We start from the raw sequence: 21266 nt of genomic DNA, 5'->3' as shown, positions 1-21266 counted from the left end.
TTATAATTAAATCTGAATAATTAACCCGAGATTAATCAATAAAGAAAATAAAAGGAAAATTACAGATAAATTATAATATAAATTAAAGTTGCTGCCTAAAATAAACCACCAAAATTTTAAAATTTAATAGTTCTTATTATAAATATTTATGCTTCATTTTTCACCATTTTAGTATTTCAAAATTTTAATTTTATATTAAATAAATTTGATTTCGCGTTGAAGTCGTGAGAGGATCTGTCCTAAATGGGATGGGGACTATAGGAGGAAACGGATAGAAATTTTTTTTCGTTAGTCAAATGGGGTCGGAGTTGGGGTTCCTGCTCTCTACCCCAACCTCGTTTTAATCTCCACTCACCTCTTCGTTAGCTAAACGGGCTCGGGAATGGAGATTTTGCTCTCCACCCAACATCGTTTATAAAATGTCTTATTTTCAATTAAAAAAACGTTACAACAGTGGTAGATTTTTTGTTCTTAGGACTAACATAGTCTGTATGACCGAGAGGCAGGTGGAGAGAAAAATCGTTTAAAATCTCGTAAAACTCAAATATTAAATATTCGTAAGTCACACTGTATCATTAAAATTTTAATGATACAGTGTGACTTGCTAATATTTAATAGGTAATTTAATTAAAGACTAAAATGGTAATTAAACGTATTTATTAAATAATTTAAAATGGTTAGTATTATAATATTAGAGATCGTCGGTTCGGTTGGACTTGACCCGACAAAGTGGGAAAATACGCTGGAATACCATTTTTGGTAATTCTGTCAAAAGTAGAAGGGTATTATGGTCTAAGAAAACAGCTGGGACCAAAGTTTAGTACGTGGGGAATGTGCCAACTGGGCCAATGCTGGAGGTTGGATGCCACGTGTACGGTTAAGATGACAACATCAGTTTATATCATTGTCGGTGGGATCCTTCCACCGACATTCAGATTTATGGCTTTTGGAATGGTTTTTTCTTTGTGTTTAAATTAAAATATTGTATTTTTGTATTTTTGTATTTTTATTTATCATTTTCTTCCTCATCTTAATTTTTTTTTTGTAATTATTAATTTAGTATTTAATATTATACCATCCATAAATTTATGCCATGTATTAAAAATTCTCTACTATGTCATTCAATAAAAAAATGCCAACTAGGACATACGTACGTGTTACATAAATTGAAATGTCCCGCCCTTGCCCTCGCACACACTCGTGCTCTACCTCCACTCTCCCCAATCCCTCGCACGCTCTAGCGGGACGCGTGTGCAGGGCAGCACACGGGCGGGGTGGGACAGGCGAACACAACTTAAATTTAATTCAAGACATATATTAGTATAAGATTGGAGGTGTGGTACTCATCGATTAAGACAGGTCGTGTCACCAAAACTTATCTCAATATAATTTCAACAAAAATGTCATTATTTTTATTTATTTTTTATCTTAACTCATAAATGTCGAGAAAAAAAAAAGAGCTAAATTAATAAAAAAAAATATCTATAAACTTGATCCTTTACTAAAAAAATGCAAATATTTTATGATCAATATATAGACAAAAACCGCTACTCATAACCCATCCCTAAACTTTTTAATATTAGTTTTAAAAGTTTAAGAGTATTTTTGAAATAGTTACGGTGTTTTTGAATTTTTCAAACAAAGAAAATTAAAGGTATTTTTAAATTTTTTTTTAAAATTTAAAAATATTAATAAAAATTTAAAGAGTATTTTTGAAACACTGTCGTAAATGATATTTTTTAAATTCTTTTGATAATTGAAACGTTTTAGTAATTACACAGTTAATTTATCAAAAGTAATTTTCAATAATTATAACTAATTACTTGTTGATTATTTATAATGAATTAATTATTTAAAAAGAGTAATTTTGATTATCTCATTCATTAATATATCAATCAAAATTAAATAAATATCTTATAGTAACAATTGTTTTATATATAAATCTTTTTTTTTAATTTATTTTATTGTTTTTTAATAAACTATTATAAGTGTTAAGATTTATAAATATATTTCGTTTAATATATTTTACTTGATTTCTTAAATATAAGTTGTACTAAATATTTATAATTAAAATTTTGTTTCTTATTTTATTTTATTGTATACTTATTTATTTACTGCCCCGTTAAAATTTGAATGTTTAAGACTATATATATGTATGTATAAATAAATAAATAATTGAACACCAATCAACTCTCCATATCTCTTTCTAGATTTAAATTAAATATTAAGTTTTTTTTTCTTTCATTTTTAATTCTATAGATTTGAATTTTGTTATATTTATATATTTTAATATTTAAATGGATAATTTGAGATTTATCTTCTAAAATATCGTAATTAATTAATTATTTTTCATAATAATTTTGATTGTTTTATTTGCAATTTATTATTATCGATGGTATGAAAAATCTAAGGTTATTAATGTGTAATCTTAAATAGCATTTGGTATGTGGTGACATACAAGAGCATCACGTTTAAGTAATAACTTAAATGGTCTACGTGGATAAGGTCGGGTGCCTTATCTTGAAAACACTATTGATATCGTCTATTTTGTAATTATTACTGATGATGTGATCTAAATCTGGAAAGTAGAACTGTCCTATAGAGTAGACCACGGACTATTTAATCTCTTTTTATAAGTCAATTAATTGAGAAGATTAATATTTTAACTGAGTTATGAACTTTAGCCTCTGAAGGCTTGTCCTTTGATTTGCATGGGTGATAATGACTTTTGTAGCCGATTCAATATATCTACCATTTTGGGGACTTGATCAAATAGAGAGGTGAGAATATAATATTACGAGATTAATTTGTTACTTTTCATATAAAGAAAGTAGATGAGTTGTTCTCTTCAATGTTGATGCGGAGACTTGAAAATGGGGCCCACCCTCTCATGATCTCGATAGGGACTTGATTTATAATTGGATCATAAACAAATTGTTCATTAGAAGATTAGTGGTACTTTAGCAAAAATAAATTTTTAATCAATCTGTAATTACGAACAACTACGAAGTATCGACTTGGTTGTAATGATTGTAGACACAACTTGTCTTACCATACATACGACGGTGACTTATAATTAATGATTTAAAATTGATTAATTAAGTTAATTAATTTTGTATTATTGGAGTTTAAAATTAATATTTAATATTTTAAATATAAAATGGAGAGAAAATATTTAATTTGTTTTATTTGAAAATTTTTTAAAATTTATTTATTGATATTATTAAAAAATTTAAAGTTTGTAATTTTGAAAAAATATATTTTTATTAATTTAGTGTATTTTTCTTATGACAAAGTTAAGAGATATTTATAAGGATAGACCAATTTGCTATCATGAGCGTCAAACGTTAACGGCGGACTTTAGCAAAATGATAAAGCCAATCTAAGAAGAAGATGGGGAAACTTTGACAGGATTTCCTTGCGCGATTCCAGATTAGGGTTTCATTCTCTCTCCTCTGTGCGTTTTCTTCCTCTGTTCTTCTGCACTTGTTCCGTAATTGGGGCATCGATCTTTGAGCTCTATCTTCTCTTGATTACTTTTCAAATTCATCTCGTACGTGCTTCCGTTCGATTTTTCTTGATGTTGTCTGCATTCAGTTTCATGATTTGAATGATTTGCTAGAGGAAGTCGCTGAAGAAGGTAGAGATGGATGAAGGCGAGGGAGGGTTTGGAGAGGGTGTGGATCAGATTGATCAGTTTCATCGGAATGAGGCTATTTCTGCTGTTGCTGATGATGGTTTCTTGGGCGAAGATGAGGATGAATACGAGGACCTGTACAACGATGTTAACGTTGGGGAGGGGTTTCTTCAGTCGTTGAGGAAGAACGAAGATTTGGGATTTAAGAACGTGGAGGAGCCCAAGATGGAGCCTCCTGCAGCTGTAGCACCCAGTTCTGGTGCTTCGATTCCTGGGGTTGGTGGAGGTGCGATGGAAGTTTCTGGCGTAGGAGATGGCGGGCCCAGTGTTTCGGTGAGACCAACCGAGGGATACAATCAGATTCCAGATTTAAGAACGAACGAGATGGCTATCAGAGGTGGGGCTGGATCGGGGCCTCCTATTGGCGGTGGAGGTGGGATTAGGGTTGAATTAGGGCAAGGGAGTAAAACCAACGAGTTGGAGGAGCGAAGTAGTAATAACGCAGCTGCGCACCAGGCTCCGCAACAGCAACAGCAGCAGCAACAGCAACAGCACCACCCCCAACCACCGCAGGGTGGGCTTTTAGGAAACCCTGGAAACGTAGAAAATGAAGGCTTGTTAAGGCAAGGTGGTGGAGTAAATGTAAATGGGGCTGGTGGTAATGGGTTGGGTAATATGGGGAATGCAGGGGGAGGTGGTGGTGGAACGATTTTGTTTGTTGGTGATTTACATTGGTGGACTACGGATGCTGAGCTTGAGGTGGAACTCTGCAAGTATGGTCCGTTGAAGGAGGTCAAGTTCTTCGATGAGAAAGCTAGTGGGAAATCAAAAGGCTACTGCCAGGTTGAGTTTTATGACTCATCTGCTGCCACGGCTTGCAAGGAGGGAATGAATGGCCATATTTTTAATGGACGTCCATGTGTTGTTGCATTTGCATCACCATTTAGTGTTAAGAGGATGGGAGAAGCCCAAGTAAATAGGAACCAGCAGATAGCTCAGGCCACTAATCCTCAAGCAAGAAGAGGTCCTAATGAAGCTGCCGGTAAAATTGGTGGAAGTAACATTGCAACGGGTGGCAATTATCAAGGTGTTGATAACAACAGAGGTTCTGGGCGAGGTAATTGGGGAAGAGGTAATGCACATGGAATGGGAGGTAGAGGACCAGCTGGTCTAATGAGGGGCAGGGGAGGTGGGATGGGTGGAAGAGGTATAATGGGGAATGGTGGAACTGGATTTGGCCAAGGAATTGGTGGTACCCCTCCTCTTTTGCATCCTCAGTCAATGATGGGTCAAGGTTTTGATCCAACTTTTGGTGCACCCATGGGAAGAATGGGCGCATATGGAGGTTTTCCTGGAGCTCCAGCTCCCCCTTTTTCTGGAATTTTATCGTCCTTTCCCCCTGTTGGGGGTGTTGGCCTTCCTGGAGTAGCTCCTCATGTGAATCCAGCATTTTTTGGAAGAGGTATGCCTATGAATGGAATGGGGATGATGCCATCATCAGGTGTTGATGGGCATAATATGGGAATGTGGACTGATCCTAGTATGGGGGGGTGGGGCAGTGAAGAGCATGGTGGAGGGAGAGCTGGCGAGTCAAGTTATGGAGAAGAAGCTGGGTCCGACCAGCAGTATGGTGAAGGCAGTCATGAAAGAGGGGCGTGGGCAAACTCTGCAAAGGAGAAGGATAGAGGTTCTGAAAGGGACTGGTCACAGTCCTCTGATAGAAGGTATCGAGATGATAGAGATGGTGGATATGATAGAGAGACATCCAAAGAAAAAGATCCAGGTCCTGACCATGATTGGCCAGATAGAAGGCCACGTGATGATAGAGATATAGGGCGAGAAAGGGATAAGGTTAGGGATCGGGATAGGGAACGATCCCGAGATCATGAGCGTGGCCATCATGACAGGGATCGTGACCGTGATAGGTACAAGGAAGATAGGGACAGATATTCTGATCATCAGAGGTATAGGGACCGTGAACCAGAGCACGAGGAGGAGTGGGATAGGGGACGGTCGTCAAGGACTCATAGCAAGTCGCGCTTATCTCAAGAAGAAGAAAATCGTTCTAGATCAAAGGATGCTGATTATGGGAAGAGGCGGAGGCTTACCTCTGAGTAGTTGAATCATTCACCATACATGCTTCAAACTATAGAGTATGGATTTTCATGTTCATTTGTGTTCTCTCTTGATGTTCTGGTCTCTTTGGTTCACCATTGCCCTTTTGCCTATGCTGTTTGTTGTCTGAACTCTGGCGTATCACTTCTACCTATAGGAGGATGATCTGATTTGTTGCAGGAAAAAGGTACGTTCTTACAATTCTTTTCTTTTTCCCAATTTTTAAAATTAAATTCTGGTGGATTTGTAGGCTTCATTTTATACACTAGTGATGTTCTAAGGTCTTTAAAATATGGACATGCTAATTAATGAACTTGTTCAAAACTGATTCTCTAGAAATATATGTTTGCTCTATTCATGCTCTGATGAAATTTCTTCTTTCCAATTAAAAAAATGTTGCAGCAGTGGTAGATTTTTGGTTCTTAGGACTAGTATCATTGTTGATTTTTGGTTCTTAGGACTAATATCATTGTTGATTTTATTGCCATAGTTGTATCCTCTATTGTTGTTTAGCACTATTTACTGGCCTCATTTTTCACTAGTTTTACGTTCCCATTTGATAATTATAAAGGTTAGCATTTGTTGATGATATGCTAGATTAAAATACACAAGACGTGGACTAGTTGATATCTACATTCTTTAAAATAATTAAACAGATTAGAACACAGACATGGTTTGGACTCTTCTGTTAGGAGTTATTAATTATATTTGAATTTTTCATACATATCAATGATACTTGATTTCAAAGATTATGTCAAAGATATGATCAAATATGGCCATGCCTTTTGAAGTTAGAAAAAGTTAAAAGGTTAATAGAGTTTTGTTGTTATCCTTGTTTCTAATTTTAGTTGCTCTAATTCTAATAAAATCTAATCCGTCCTTACTGTTGAGTTGGGAATAAATGTTAAGATTAAAGGAAATTTTAATGGCCAAGATGAGGGGTTCCAACAGTTTAATTGAAGGAAGTATTATAGTATACTCAAGTTGAAACCAAAAAAGAGGCATGAGGTTTCCAAATACTTCCATTACCAAGGCGGGCATGAGGTTTCCAAGTACTTCCATTCTCAAGGCTCCCAACAATCTGGTAAGAGGGAAAATCAGGTCCACATCTACAAGAAGGAAAATAGAGGATCATGACATCTTCTTTTGCCTTTCTGATATCCATGAGGTGAGCTATAGTAGTGATGATAGTCTTTGATTATGATTAGTTTGGAAAGAAAAGAGGAAAGAGGCTGTAGAAGTGATTGTTTGTCTGGATGGGACTGGGTTACCTTATTCAATCCTTGTAGTTTGGAATAATTCTACTTCTGCCACAAAATACTTTGTTTTCTGTTTCTGATTGTTTGGCAAATGAGGTTGTTGAAGTTTCTAAAGATATGGAAGATTTGAAGAAGGTTAAGGAAGCTGTATTGGAAGATGGTACGAAGTTTGCGATCAGTTTAGTTCCAAATCGAGGCAAAGGGGATGTTAAAAAGACAGCTTGAAAGGGCTAGAATGAAAAAAACTTGAGCGGCAAGATGGAAGGTGTGTGGAAAAAGAATGGAAAAGAAGTGTGTTTTTGGAGGATCAAGCTTTCTTTCAAGAGTTGGGTTGGAGCTGTTTTGGCAGCCTGGTTCAGTCTGGGGTCTGCTTTCATCTCGAAGTCTTGGTTAGAATACTAAAGATTGGGTTTTCATTTGGTTGGTGTTTTTTTATTGTGTTTTTTTAAGTTTCCCTTTTCAGTTTAGTAATAGTTGTTTAGTGATCTGTTCTGCGACTTACGGGGCGGTGTTTTTCATTGTAACTTTCTTGGGCTTTTGGCTGTTTTTTTGTATCCTGTATTGGAGTTTGTACCTTTTCATTTCATCAATGAGAAGTATAGATCCTTTGTAAAGAAGATTGTTGATGTCAGGCAATATTATACGAGTTAGATCGTTTTTGTGACAGGATTTTATGGTAGGGATTGAATCTAACACTTAATTTTGCATCTTCTGAAAAGGAAACCTAACATTAGTCATGTTTATGTCCATGTTTTTTTTTTAACAAGAAACAAGAACTTTTCATTGACTATTGAAAAGTTTCCAATGATTCTTTTAGGAGTAGAATCTACTAAACCCCAAAACCAAGACTAAAATATTCTCAAAAGCAAGTAATTGCAAAAAACCTCGAGAGAGAGATGGAGAGCACTCCAAAAAGCCACAAGGGTCTTTATCAAGCCAAGTTTTCCTCCCAAATATGCTCATTCTCTCCCTCTAAAAGCCTCTGATTTCTGACAAAACAAATGCCCAAGCCACGGATTTACAATGGAGACCTATACAACTCTTGCTTTTCCTTCAAGATTGTGACCACAAGGAAGAACAAAGATGTTAGGTTTTGCCCAGAAATCGAACTCTCAAGAAACACATGAAAGATCTGAAAAAGCTTCCCATAATAAGCACCTGCCGTTTGAACAATCTAAGAACAAACGATGCTCCCTAGCGTTAAGACATAAAGAATAGTGACCTGGACCCAAGGACTACCCCTGGCTGCTTTCTTTGGACCTTATTCACTGTGTTTAAGCTTTCAAAAAATACCAATTAGTCTTAAATGTTTACCTTGCTTGGAAAAATGTTTTCGACAAGGTTGAAACAAAAGATTTTGGCAAGGAAGATGATGCAATAAGCTTTTTAAACATTGATCTAACTGAAAAAGATTCTGATTATCCAAAATTCACCTTCTCCTATCTTCCTCTCTAGAGACAGAGGTTCATTCTAAAATCATTCCAAAATACCACAATAGTCGCTTACTTCCTTGTCCCTTAAACTTCTTCCATGGCGATTCTTCAAGAACATGAATCCTCATCCCAAGCGTCTTTTGACTAAAAAATGCTGGGAAAACGAAGAGCCAAGTACAGGTTTTGAATAGAAGTTTTTTAACCATTGCCTATACCCTGATCATGGAGAACTTACTAATTTTCTTTTTTTAAACCACAACATATTCCACCAGGGCTTCTACAATTTTCAGATGTCTTCATTGTTATACATCACTTAGAATAATCACTTCGAAAATTGTTTATATTTCAACTATTCTCTTATGATGTCGATTAACTTTTTAAATAAAAAGCAGCAAATAATCCACTGCTTTACTTCATGTCTTCAAAAATTGTCATACATATGCTCATATGTGTAGACATTTGTTAAACGCATTTCATATGTATCTGGCACATGTCAAAGGCATTTGATGTGTATAATATGTTTCTTGTTATAAGAAGTGTGTTTCTGAATCTCTATACTTTCTTACTTTTATCTGTTCGGGTGCTGAAATTTTACTTGATTTAAATAAAACATTTTGAGTTATTCTATATTTAGATGTTTGATGTCAAACTGGACTCATCTGTTCTCAGTTTCCAGTAACTAACTGCGTAAATTTTGTTTGCTTTATGTTGACATAGTAATTACCAATAGGAGAGCATACTGCATACTGTTATCTTACCTCTCATTTTCTGCTGTTTGTAGTTTAAAGAACATTTGATACCGAGGATTTCATTCAGTGGACACGACCGTTGGTTCGGGGACAACAGGGACTTCTAAACTCTCATATGCGGAGATAGAACGCATGCGTGACAATCCCTACTTGCTCTATTAATTTGATAAGGAAACTCTTGGTTTAAACTTCTCACGTTTCTTTTGAATGATGATGTTTCTTGACTTCTTGGCACTTATTGACAATGATATTCTTGTTGTAATGGCTAAATATTGCTAGCGTCCAGACATGTCTAAATGTTTTCAGACATGTAATGGGTTACTACTATGTTGTTAGAGTATGTTAGCCTGGAGGATGTTGTGATGTGCGTTATTCTGTTTTTTGAGCTCTTGTATCCTATCCTATATTCACACCACTTTTCCTTTTTTGATACCACACCTTAGTCATTCTGTTGTGAAGATGTAGAGCTAATCATTCTTTTAGGGCTGTTGCTTTAACCTTCAGAGGCTGTATCTACTCATACTTGTATTGTATGTACCTGTTTCGAATTTGATTAGATGTAGTTCCAGAGGTTGTATGTAACCTGTTACCGATTGATTAGATGTAGTTTCAGAGGCTGTAAATACACAAATACTTGTATGAAACTGTTATGAATTTGAGTAGAGATGTAGCCATGGATTTGAGTTCATGGAGAGCTGTTTTATAGCTTGTTGATTTTTGGATATCTTTCCAGTCCATGACAGGTTTTTTGTTCCATTCTTGGAGTTGTTCATCCCACTAGCAACTTGTTTATGATTCTCTTGAATTTTGGATTAGGATTTAAAATTTGAGTTCGTATAGTTCTTGAGTTTTCATGCATTTTTTTCTTTCAGAAGTTTGTTAAGTCATTTGTCGATATTTAATATCTGTCGGTATTCAACCCTTTTATAAACAAGTCTATCACTTAGTTATTTGTTTTTTCTTTCAATTTTCTACTCGGTAAACTGCAAATTGGTTGTCACAGTGAAGTGATATCGGATAATTAGCTCTCTAGTGCAAATCTTCCACGGAGTTTTAGTAATGTATTTTCTTGATTTGCTCTAACTGTTTTGTAATCTGCCTCTGTTATTGACAATGATATTATTGGTTGTCTTTTGATGCACCAAGAGTTATTCAAACCGAGTTTGAACATGTACCTTGTGGTTGATTTTCGGGTGTCGTGGTCTTCTGCATAGTCAACATCACAATATCCAACTAGCTTGTAGTTTTTGCTTCTTTTGTATAAAATATCGCAGTCGATTGTACCTTTGACATATTTTAGAGTATGTTGAGTTGCATTCTCAAATCCGAAATCCTTTTTCTTGGTTCATGTAGATCTCCTGGTCCAACTCTCTATGTAAGTAAACATTCTTCACATCCATCTGTCATAATTTCTTGACACAAGTGCTAGCGGAACTCATACGGTAGTGATCTTTGCCAATGGACTAAACATTTCATCATAGTCTAGTCCATATTGCTGAGAGAACCTTCGAGCTACAATTCAAGTCCTGTATATCTCGATTGTTCCATCTGAGAGACGCTTTATTTTGTAACCCACTTGCGAGAGATGAGTTTGACATCTCCTAGTTTTGGAACTAGTTCCCAAGTTTGATTTTGCTACAAGACTATAAATTATTATTCGATCGTGCCAAGCTGAGTTTTGTGATACTTCTCCATACATTTCTGGCTCTTTAAGTCCGTCTTCTATTATATATGCATTGGCATGCTTGGGATTTGACTTTCAACTTTTTCTAACTGTCTAAGTTGTAGATATGTTATTTAATTTTCACCGAGTTCGCTTGGTTGTCCATAGAAAAAGATCTAGGTCTTGATCAGGTGATGATAGAGATATAGGTCGAGAGAGAGATAAGGATCATGATTGTAATATGGAACGTTCTTGAGATTACGAGTGTGGACATAATCGTGATCGTGAACGCAATAGGCACAAGGAAGATCGAGACAAATATACAAATCATCATAGGTTGTATAGGAACCGTGAATTAGAGCATGAAGATGAGTGGAAAAGAGGGCAGTCATCTATTTTCTGATTCCGAATTACACATCATAATTTTATACACGAGAATTTTAAAAGCGTTTAGTCAGTAAAAAAAACTTGGACATTCGTGTTTTGAGCGAACATTGAAGTATGTATATGAAGAATCAAACTTTCATTAAAAAAAATATAACGAATACAAAGATATAAAATTGAAAGTAAGAAGTAAAGATTACAAAGGCCGAAAAAGAAAGCCACAGAAGATGACTCCAATCAAGTAAAAATAGACCTAACAAAAAAAGAAAAAAAAAAAAAAAAAGAAGAAGAAAATTGGTGTCAAACGCTCAAAAAAGTAACATAGAACCTAACAACGGACAAGACATCACAGTGGCTCCTCTCCGTTCCTCTAAAGGTTCGTTCATTTCATTCTACGGATCCAATAACACACGAACCCTATTTTACCACGACACCCTTCGAGACCGTAGATGAAAAGGAATGTTCTTGTAATCTCTATGTCGGGAAGCCTGAAAGCCAAACACGTGGGAAAAAAACAACTCTAAAGGATATGATTACGATCTTTCTCTGTTCGTCAACAAAGAACGGAACACAATGACCTTAACGAAGAGGAAAACTTACTCGAAACTCGATCTAGATGGCCTACCAAACAACAAAGAATTTGAGTTTTTTTAGAATATTCACCTTACATATAATTGAGAAAACAAACTCGCTAGAGGGCAAAAGGACGTTGAACAAGCAAGACAGAAGGAACGATGGAAAAGCCCTAATAGGGCTAGGACTCGAAAGACAACTATTCGTTCTCGATATCCAATCTCAAATTCCCTTATTAATGATAAGTGAGCCATGACATCAGTTGTTATTCTATCAAATAACGAACAATAAAAATTGTTCATGTTGTCAAATCCCTTCAAAATAACTATTAGTTCTATTCTAACTCGTAGAAATAGTGAAGCTAGTTCGAATCTCGGTATTGTTCTTCAAATAAGAAAAATATCATAAAAAAGATGACATCATCAAGACACTACAAACGAAAACTTGAATGTTCGTAATTTGAGCATCCAACAGTGTCAAAACATTGTCCAATGTTAAACATGACGTTAACTAAAAATCTGTAGCGTTGAGACATCCAAATTGGCATTAGGATCTGCTCGTGCATGTCGAATGGTTTGAGAGGTTAGGTACGAGCGTTGAGACGCTTTAATGTGTCAAGATGTTGTCTCTCTAAGAATTTTGAATGAATTGCTCTCTCCTTTAATTTAGCTTCCCACTCTTTTAAAACATTCTAGTTTACTCCAAATGCTCGATCCCTATAAAATAGACAAATAAGAACGTAAAAGTATAAAAGCTGGCATCAAGATGCTAACAAATAACATATCTACTATTATAAACTATGCATAAAGAACGAGATATCCCAAAAACGACAAATACATCAAACACAACGATATCCCATTTGTCGGCCAAAAATACATTTTCTTCTGTTTCTAATTATTCAAAATTCACCAACTTCTTCTAAAGACGGTTACCGACTTAATTGGTCACTTTTCAATCGTGAACGGATAACCACCCTTTTTCCTTCTCACAATGGTTCCGAACTTGCGAAAGAATTAAACTGTTAATGGAACTTAGAAGTGCTTCACGTTTAGGGTCAGTGTGGGAACTTCCTTCGGTTCTGGACAGTGAGTTCTCAAGAATTTTTTCACGACTCTTTAGAAAAAAGTAAATAGAAATTTGACTCAAAACCAATCGATTGAGCCGCCGTCAATTTTCCACCGAAAAAAAGTTATAACATTATAAAAGGGAAAAAAAAAAAAACAAAAATAGTAGCAAGAAATTGTCTAATTTATTTATTTATTTATTTTAAAAAAGCAAATAGAAAAAAAAAGGAAAAAAAAAAAGGACTACAATGAAAAAAGAAAAAGAAAAAGAAAAAGAGAAGGACCCAAGGCCAGAGGATAGAAAGCTGAAATAATGGTTGGTAAAAATAATTTTACTATTATTTAATTATTTTATCTATTTAAATTAAAGCTACCATATTTATAAATAAATAATTAAAAATATAATATTAATAAATTATAAAAAAAAAAACATGGGAAAATTGTCATTATCCACCATTTTTTTAAATATATAATTATGGAATTACACTTCTTTAATGGAAAAATTATTAAATTTTTTTTTTTTGAAATAACAGGGCAGATAGTCGTATACACATTTCGAACCTATATCGAACGATTATTAGAGGGCTGTCACATTGTAATTGTGAGATACCACATCCGTTAGAGAGAGAAACGAAACGTTCCTTATAAGTGTCAAAACTTCTCCGTAACAGACGCATTCTAAAACTGTGAGACTGACGACGATATGTAAACGATAAAGTGGAACAATATCTGGTAACTTTTGGCTGATGTCTGAAAGAGTGTATTGTGAGATCCCACATCGGTGACTTTGGACTGGTGTCTAAAGGTCAAATTGTGAGATCCCACATCAGTTGGAGATAAGAGCGAAACATTGTTTATAAGGTTGTGGAAACCTCGCCTTAACATACGTGTTTTAAAATTGGGAGACTGATGGTGATACTGGTTGTAGACAGGAACAAAACATTCCTTACAAGGACGTGGAAATCTGTCTTTAACAGACGTGTTTTAAAACTGTGAGAGTAATAGTGTATGTAACAGACAAACGGTGAGGCGGACTAAAAATAATAAAGAGACATAATAATGAAGTTTAGGGAAATAGTGTGTATAGTTTAACCAAAGTTTTTATGAGACGACAAGGGATCATTGTAATCCAGCCAATTGAAAAATCACAAAAGTGTGATTTCCTGCACAGATTGAGAAGAAAAATCAAAGGAAGAGGTAATCAACACATGTTCTTACATCAAACTTTTTTGAAGTTTTCAAAACAGTTACAAATTCTCTAACAGAGTATCATCACAATCAAATTAAGAACAGAACCAGTTTAAGAAACGAATGAACAATTTCAAATTACAGATTATGGATTGAACTTCTCAGATTTTGTACCTGATTTTCATCCTTCAGTTGCAAACTGTGGAAACTCGATTGAAGCCTCTGGAAATGTCGATCTCGATTAAGTTATCTTCCTCGTTGATCTCTTCCAAAAGCTCCACGAATCCGTTCTGTTTCAGGACAGAATCCGGTAACAAATCAGGCAAACACGTCTCGAGATTTCGAACTAATTCTCCGTTCGAATCCGTTCGAATCGCGTCCGAGTATGGAAGAAGAGGAATTTCGATCAAGCTATCGTCATCTTCGGAACTCGAATCGTCAGAGAACGGAAGATTCCGAGCCAGTTCGTCCAAACACATCCAGAGATCGGACTCGAAATCTCCGCCACTTTCAAATCCGCCATTGCTGCTACTATCATCATCAGAAGAAAGCTCTTCTCCGATTTGCGCGGCGGATAGTTCTTCCACTGTTCTTTGAGGCTTTTCGTCGAACAGGTGGCCGGCGGTGGAGATGAGAAGTGGATTCCGGTCCGAGATTTGACTGGAATCGGATTTTTTGTTTGCGAGGAAGAAAAACGAAGGGATTAGAAGAAGAAGAAGAAGACTAAGGAAGGAAGGTGAGAATCGGAGACTGAGAAAGCAAATTGAAGCTAGAAGAGTTGAAACAACGACAACATTGAGGCGTGATTGTTTGGAAGAAGACGACGACGACGACGACGGCGGCGGCGGCGGCGGCGGCGGCGGCGATGATGATGAGCAGAGTGAAGCGCAGTGGTCTGTGAACTTTTCCATTATGGGAGGAAGAGAGAAGGGCGAAGGAGTTGGAAAGTGAAATAAAACCCATGTGGTCTTTGTAAGCCTTTTGCTTTTCCACCATTTTTGACAACAAAACTATGATAAAAGTTATGGGAGTGTTTGGTTTAAGGTTTAGCTTTCGAGAATCTCTCGGGTGGACGATCGAACCATTAATTTACGGGACGGTAATTGACACTTTTACTTACTAAACATTACTCTAGTTCACCCGAGCGAATGAACGTGTTTCTTTTAATTGCAACTGTTTATTTTGTTCTATCTTTCAAGTTCGAAAATTTACTAGAATCAAGATTCAAACCGGTATCTTTTTGGTCGAGATCATGTTACTTTAACCAATTGAATTATGCCCACGTTCGTGTTTCAGCTATATGCTTGAATTTTATATGCTCAAAGCCACTGAATTTATGATTATATGGTTGAATATTGAACCACGTACCAGAACTTTCAACTTTCGACATTCTAAACGCTCTGTTGGCTCAAAAAGAAAGCTTGAACCGGGTCATCAATGAGTCAGCTCCTTCTACTGCACCTCAAGCACCTCTGGTCCAGTTCTTTGATGTTTATGACCAATATGTTTTAGACTCTCCCGACTCAAGACAACCAGCCCACAATCAGGGGAGCAGCTAGCCAAGTTAGAGGAAGAGTTACAAAAAGTAAAGGGTCTAGAGACCATGGGCTCAACATTCCGGGATTGACCATCTTTTCAGAGTCAAAATCTCCCGAAAAGTTGCGATGCTAAGACATAAACCTTCAACTAAGAGTTTAGAATTTCAAATAATTCGTACTCACACGCTGAACTAAAAAAATTAGTGTTTTAATGTACGGTCTGCACGCAATCCATAGTACTACAATTTTTCTCATCCGTTTAACCCTATCAAAAAAAAAATAAAAGAACCTAATTATTTTACGGTCATATCATCACTTTCGAGTATCAATTATCGAAAATATAAATGATCGTTCAATTATTAATATTATCATTTTTCACGTCAACCTAATCATAATTATTTCACGGTAAAGCATTGTACCCTCGATCAAAAGCTTAGAAATTCGAATTCATTTTTTTTTTAAAGGTAGAAATTAAAATGAAATTTTAATTTGAATATTATAATTATTATTATTTATAAAAAAAAAAAAGACAAAACATTGAGACAATAATGAAAGACATTCCAACACAAATATCACGTGCCTGAATTAGTTAGATGAGATCAATAATATAATTATAATAATTAAAATTAGACAAATTTTAAGTTTAGATCTAATAATATAATAATAATAATAATAATAAGTAAAATATTAGATTTAAATTAGACAAATTTATGAGTGTTCGAGTGAGTCAAGCCAATTTAGATTCGCGCTGCCTACGGTTGAGCAACGTATGCTCAAGGCTTTGACCCCGTTTTAAGAAAAAGGTTTTAGAAAACGGGCAGAGAGATTTTCAGAAGAGAATTTGAAAGCAAAGTTGAGAGAAAGGTTGAAAGCAGCGTTATATAACATAAACAAATAAAGAAATATCACGACTTAAATATCATATTATAGTATATGTTGAGGCGATTTAGGTCTGGAAGACTTAGATATGATTTCGTCAAATGATCTTGCAAAATCTTGGTGGGAGGAGTTGGTGACTAATCGCATCTCCATATAGTACATTTTGAGGTGACTCAGGTTTGACAGGTCTAGATATGATTTCGCTGAATAATCATACAAACAGAAAATACAATAGTAAGACGATACAACATGATATTAAATAAAGAGTTTGGCGTGACATGGGCATGCGGTCACACAGGCAACATGTCCTGGACGAGCATAACCGTGACACCTAGCGCCACCCCTAATGAAACTCTCGCTAAGGAGACTTACTGAACTAGGGCTCGGAAGCTGGAAAGGAATGAAACCTAATGAGTTTGGTCGTAACTGAATTGAGTTGTCCCGTATGAATCTATTAGAAAACTGTATAAGCACAAGAATTCATTCACTTATCAAACTCTAGTTCAGTTCGATGCTACTTTGATTTAAACACTGAATATCTATAATGTAGGTCATCTCGATGCCTCATCTTACCAGATAAGTTTCAACTTACGAGAACCTGTTAACATATACTTTAATCAACATGTTAATAGTTTTGTTATCATCTATATGCTTGAATTTTTTCAACATTTTTATTCGTATTTGTTAAGATCGTGGAGCTTAATTGTTACGGGTCAAATCCTGCCGCTGAGATGTTAAGCTGATTCCTGATTGTCGATGAATGGTCAGCCACCTTTTACATTGGAAGACAAAACACATAAGGTAAAATTGAATGAACCAATGGGAAAAAGTGCAAGTCTCGGGACCCAAACACATTTGGTACTGATCACACTATGTGCTACCATGGTAGCAAGAGGGGCCTGATTATCGTCACGGTTTAGATTTATTAGTATCAGACTCATCTTCCGACGTAACTTTTACTCTTTTTTATCCACCCACCTATCATCTTTCTTCGAACGTAAAAATCTCGATAGATTTTTTGAGCAGTAACGCTCCATGGCAGTCAAACCCTCTTCTTTTAATAAATTTTCGTATTTTAACTTTAATTTTTACGCATGTCGATAGACTTGACAAAAGTAAATTAACTTTATAAGCATGCTTATCATCATCTCGTATTATAATATGTTATTTGACAATCTTCAACGATCGTTTAATAAAATTTGCACAATATCTTTTTAATAAAAATAAAATATTAGTTCATAAAATATTTATTTATTTATTAGCATGAATATATATTAGCATGCTCGTGTTCGTCTTTGAGATATCAAGTTTGGTTTTGGTGGATCGAATTGTTCGAGTCATTGAATCTTTTGAATACCTGTGTCAATTCACATGCTACCACCGGTCCACCATTGTTAACATGGCACGTGTTCCTGGTTCGGATCTCGAGTATCCCAAACTCACCATTCAAAAAGACAAAAATACCCCCAAACAATCTTACTAACATCTCCTACGTAGGGGCAATTTGGGGTGTGATAATGGCATCTTATTTTAGGTTGAAAGAAGAGCTTTTGATTCTCTCGTAGGTTCGTTGGGGGATGTAATAGAATATATAATAAGATTATGTATTGTTTGTTAATCGAAATTGCGATTGAAGTTCGCGTTTCGCCTTGATTATCGGCGACAGGGGATTCTGTTTTTCCTTTTAAAAATTTATTCTCTCTGTTCAATTTTCGCCTTTAAATTCGAAGTTTCTTGGGAATCGTGTTGGTTCGTGGTGGTGTGTTCATCGTTTTTCATTTTTCCTTATTCCTTTTCTGGGCTTTAGCGCCCTGTGGCCACTCAAATCGATGATCGTCAGTATTCAATGGACCCGTCGTCAGTGCACAACACTCCTCCAGTTGAAGAAGATGAGTGGGGTAACGTTTGTTATTTGATTCTTTAATCTCTTTTCTCGCTTCTGTTATCGCCATTGGAATTAGGGTTTGTTTCTTCGTTTGGGTTTCATCGGATTCGAAGTTCATCGGGTTTTGGGAATCTGGTTATGAACCCTAATATTGAATCAGTCTGTTTTGTTTCTGTTTTAGGATCGATTTAATTTCCTTTTCTCTGTAGGATTTCTGTTGGAAATTTATCTGTTCATTTTGATCCAATTTGTCGATTGCTTCACTTTCTATATTCTTTTGTTTTCTGGGTTTGGTGGTTTGTTCTTTGTAGTGGTGGGAATTTTGTTTCCCCTGTTTCTGAGGCTTTGTGAATCTAAGGAGTTACCCTTTAGAGAAATGGTGAGATCACATCGGTGGATCAAGAACTAACATGGTATAGAAACCTCTCCCTAGCCGACCCTTCTAAGAGGGAAAGTCCGAAAGAGAAAGCCCAAATAGGACAATATCTGCGGGGTGGTGGGCGAGAATGAAGGGGTGTGCCAGCAAGAACCCTAGGCCCGGAAGGGGTGTGCCAGCAAGAACCCTAGACCTTGAAGGGGTGTGCCAGCAAGAACGCTAGGCCTCGAAGGGGTATGCCAGCAAGAACGCTAGGCCTCGAAGGGGTATGCCAGCAAAAACGCTAGGCCTCGAAGGGGTATGCTAGCAAGAACGCTAGGCCCCGAAGGAGTGTGCTAGCAAGAACGCTAGACACCGTGCCTAGCGTTCGGGGTGTGCCAGCAAGAACGCTAGGCCCTGAAAGGGTGGATTGGGGGTCGCACATCGATTAGAGAAGGGAACAAGTGCCAGGAAGGATATTAGGCTCCTCCGAAGGGGGTGGATTGTGAGATCCCACATCACTTGGGGAGAAGAACAAAACATCTAACGTTTTAAAAGCCTTGAGGGGAAGTCCGAGAAGGAAAGCCCAAAGAGGACAATATCTACTAGCGGGCTTGGGCGGTTATATTCACAAATTTCAGTACATAGGGAGTCGAACCCATTTTAGCTATGAAAGTTTTTGTTTCATCAGATTAAGCTCTAAACTTCTGTGAGTAGTAAATTATTATCCTCTAGGTAACCAAGTAAGAAAATTGTTGCATATTCAGCTGATAGATCACCCAAAATACAGCCAACAGACACTTAAGATCCAACAGCAGAAGAATTCAAGCCCAGAAAAGAGTTACTTAGCCTAAAAGATTGACCAAACTGAACACAAAAGTAGTTTAAGTCAGCTAAAAGAACGTTCACATATTTCAAGAACACGACTTAACTATTAAAGAATGCTGATGTTGCTATGTATTCTTTAGCTGAGGTTCAGTTTGATAGAGTTCAAGGGCTAAGTTCAACTATCTTAGATATTTAGTTACATGAGGGAAATGATTTTGTTCTGTTGAATATATTTTTCTCTTTCTGTAGTGGTTGCTTCATGTAGAACGGAAAATGATGTGTTACTTGATGAATAGCTTTTTGATGTCTTTGCAAGTTACTTCGTGGAATGCGTAAATTAGAAGCTAGTTGTTAGGTGAAAGGTTAACAATGATGTAGTGTTTTCCATTCATTGTGGGGCAGCATTAGCTTAAATGGTAACTAACAAAACATTTTTATAAGGATATGGCAACCTCTCTCTAGCAAATACGTTTTAAAAACCTTGAGGTGAAGCCTAGAAGGTAAAGCCCAAAGAGGACAATTTCTACTAGCGGTGGACTTGGGCTCTTACAAATGACATCAGAGCCAAACACCGAGCGATGTGCCAGCGAGGAGGCTGAACCTCGAGGAGGGGGGGAGGGGGGAGGGGACACTAGGTTGTGTATGTAGCGAGGACGCTGGGTCCAAAGGGGATGGATTGGAGGGGTCCCATATCAACTGGAGAAGGAAACGAGTGCCATGACTGATTGTGTTTTTAGTTTTATTTGAATGATCAGGCTAGCTGTTTTCTTGTCAAATTACTGACCAGAATGATAATTTGTTGATATTCATGAAAGCTTTATGAACAGTCCCTATCATTGTGGGGTACTACAGTATATGCTCATGACCAAGGTACCATCATTTCCTTTTCTGCCTCACTTCTAAGCGAACTTTTTTCTATTTTGCAACAGACACCGATGGGTTCGTGATTCCGAACTTGGGGATCGAAGGGACAGACCAAACTAAACTTGGCTCTCCAGAAGTAGAAATCCAAGAACCTCCTCCAAAGGTAACACTAACTCTTCTCTTATATAAATGTCATCCAACGAACTAGATGATGGTGTTTGTATGGACAATTCTACTCATGCTTTTATTGTTCAGGCTAAAGAAGAGACGATGATCTATCTCGGCCCACATGGCGCGCCACCATCACAGTCAAAACAGCAGTATTCGAACCCCGCCAATCGTAAGCAACGGTTGAAGCAGAAATTGAAGGAAGCAGACCGGAGGACCACAACGGGACGGGAGAACAAGCTGGAGAATTTGAGAGAGCTTGTAGGTGGTGGAAGATCAAGCATGAATATAGCAAAAGGTTCTTCTAGGGACTGGCTTGATCCACATTGCCATGAGGCTCAGTTCCAGAAGTAATGTCCACAGAGATTTGTAAGACAGACTTGAGAAAATTAGCATACTAAAATAAGTTTTGTATTAGATCATTGATGGCATAATTGATGCAAGTTTGCATACAAAGCAGGATATTTGGTGAAGATAATCATTGAATATTTTTGATCTTCCCAATAACAATGCCTCTCAATCTAACAAATTGAATCACTGATGATATTATCTGCCAAGTGAATATGACCCACATTATTATGACTCAACCTCCTCCCTTCAGATTCCGTCACTCCTACTAGTTACTAAAAGAGTTACTAAAATGTCCTGTGATAGCACCATGAAAGTCTTGGTTTCACTTAGAAC

The 21266-nt window shown here is 36.5% G+C and overlaps 3 protein-coding genes across 7 annotated transcripts; 2 read left to right on the top strand and 1 right to left on the bottom strand.

Moving 5' to 3' along the window:
- Positions 1-3386: 3386 nt before the first annotated feature.
- On the top strand, positions 3387-9749 carry LOC111788596 (uncharacterized). Of its 4 annotated transcripts, XR_002814178.2 has the most exons (3): positions 3387-5790; positions 5910-5939; positions 9226-9749. XR_002814178.2 is itself a non-coding variant. In XM_023668988.2 (2 exons), exon 1 carries the CDS (start codon positions 3647-3649, stop codon positions 5753-5755), a length of 2109 nt encoding a protein of 702 aa, XP_023524756.2. In that variant the 5' UTR covers positions 3387-3646; the 3' UTR covers positions 5756-5790; positions 5910-7628. The 4 variants fall into 4 exon arrangements, 1 of the variants encoding a protein (XP_023524756.2); XR_002814177.2 differs by having other exon boundaries at positions 3387-5939; XR_015419896.1 differs by having other exon boundaries at positions 3387-7400.
- A 2390-nt stretch (positions 9750-12139) lies between these two features.
- LOC111788599 (uncharacterized) lies at positions 12140-15095 on the bottom strand. Of its 2 annotated transcripts, none has more exons than XM_023668990.2 (2): positions 14240-15095; positions 12140-12529 (listed from the first exon to the last, which is right to left on the bottom strand). In XM_023668990.2, exon 1 carries the CDS (start codon positions 14974-14976, stop codon positions 14254-14256), a length of 723 nt encoding a protein of 240 aa, XP_023524758.2. In that variant the 5' UTR covers positions 14977-15095; the 3' UTR covers positions 12140-12529; positions 14240-14253. The 2 variants fall into 2 exon arrangements, with proteins under 2 accessions (XP_023524758.2, XP_023524759.2); XM_023668991.2 differs by lacking the exon at positions 12140-12529 and adding an exon at positions 13901-14040.
- A 2953-nt stretch (positions 15096-18048) lies between these two features.
- LOC111788600 (uncharacterized) lies at positions 18049-21139 on the top strand. The gene is made up of 3 exons (XM_023668993.2): positions 18049-18380; positions 20480-20577; positions 20670-21139. Exons 1-3 carry the CDS (start codon positions 18329-18331, stop codon positions 20934-20936), a joined length of 417 nt encoding a protein of 138 aa, XP_023524761.2. The 5' UTR covers positions 18049-18328; the 3' UTR covers positions 20937-21139.
- Positions 21140-21266: the final 127 nt, after the last annotated feature.

The sequence above is a fragment of the Cucurbita pepo genome, chromosome 2 (assembly GCF_057944985.1).
Source record: "Cucurbita pepo subsp. pepo isolate OVF chromosome 2, ASM5794498v1, whole genome shotgun sequence".
Classification (NCBI taxonomy): domain Eukaryota; kingdom Viridiplantae; phylum Streptophyta; class Magnoliopsida; order Cucurbitales; family Cucurbitaceae; genus Cucurbita; species Cucurbita pepo.
This window is presented reverse-complemented; position numbering and strand designations above follow the sequence as displayed.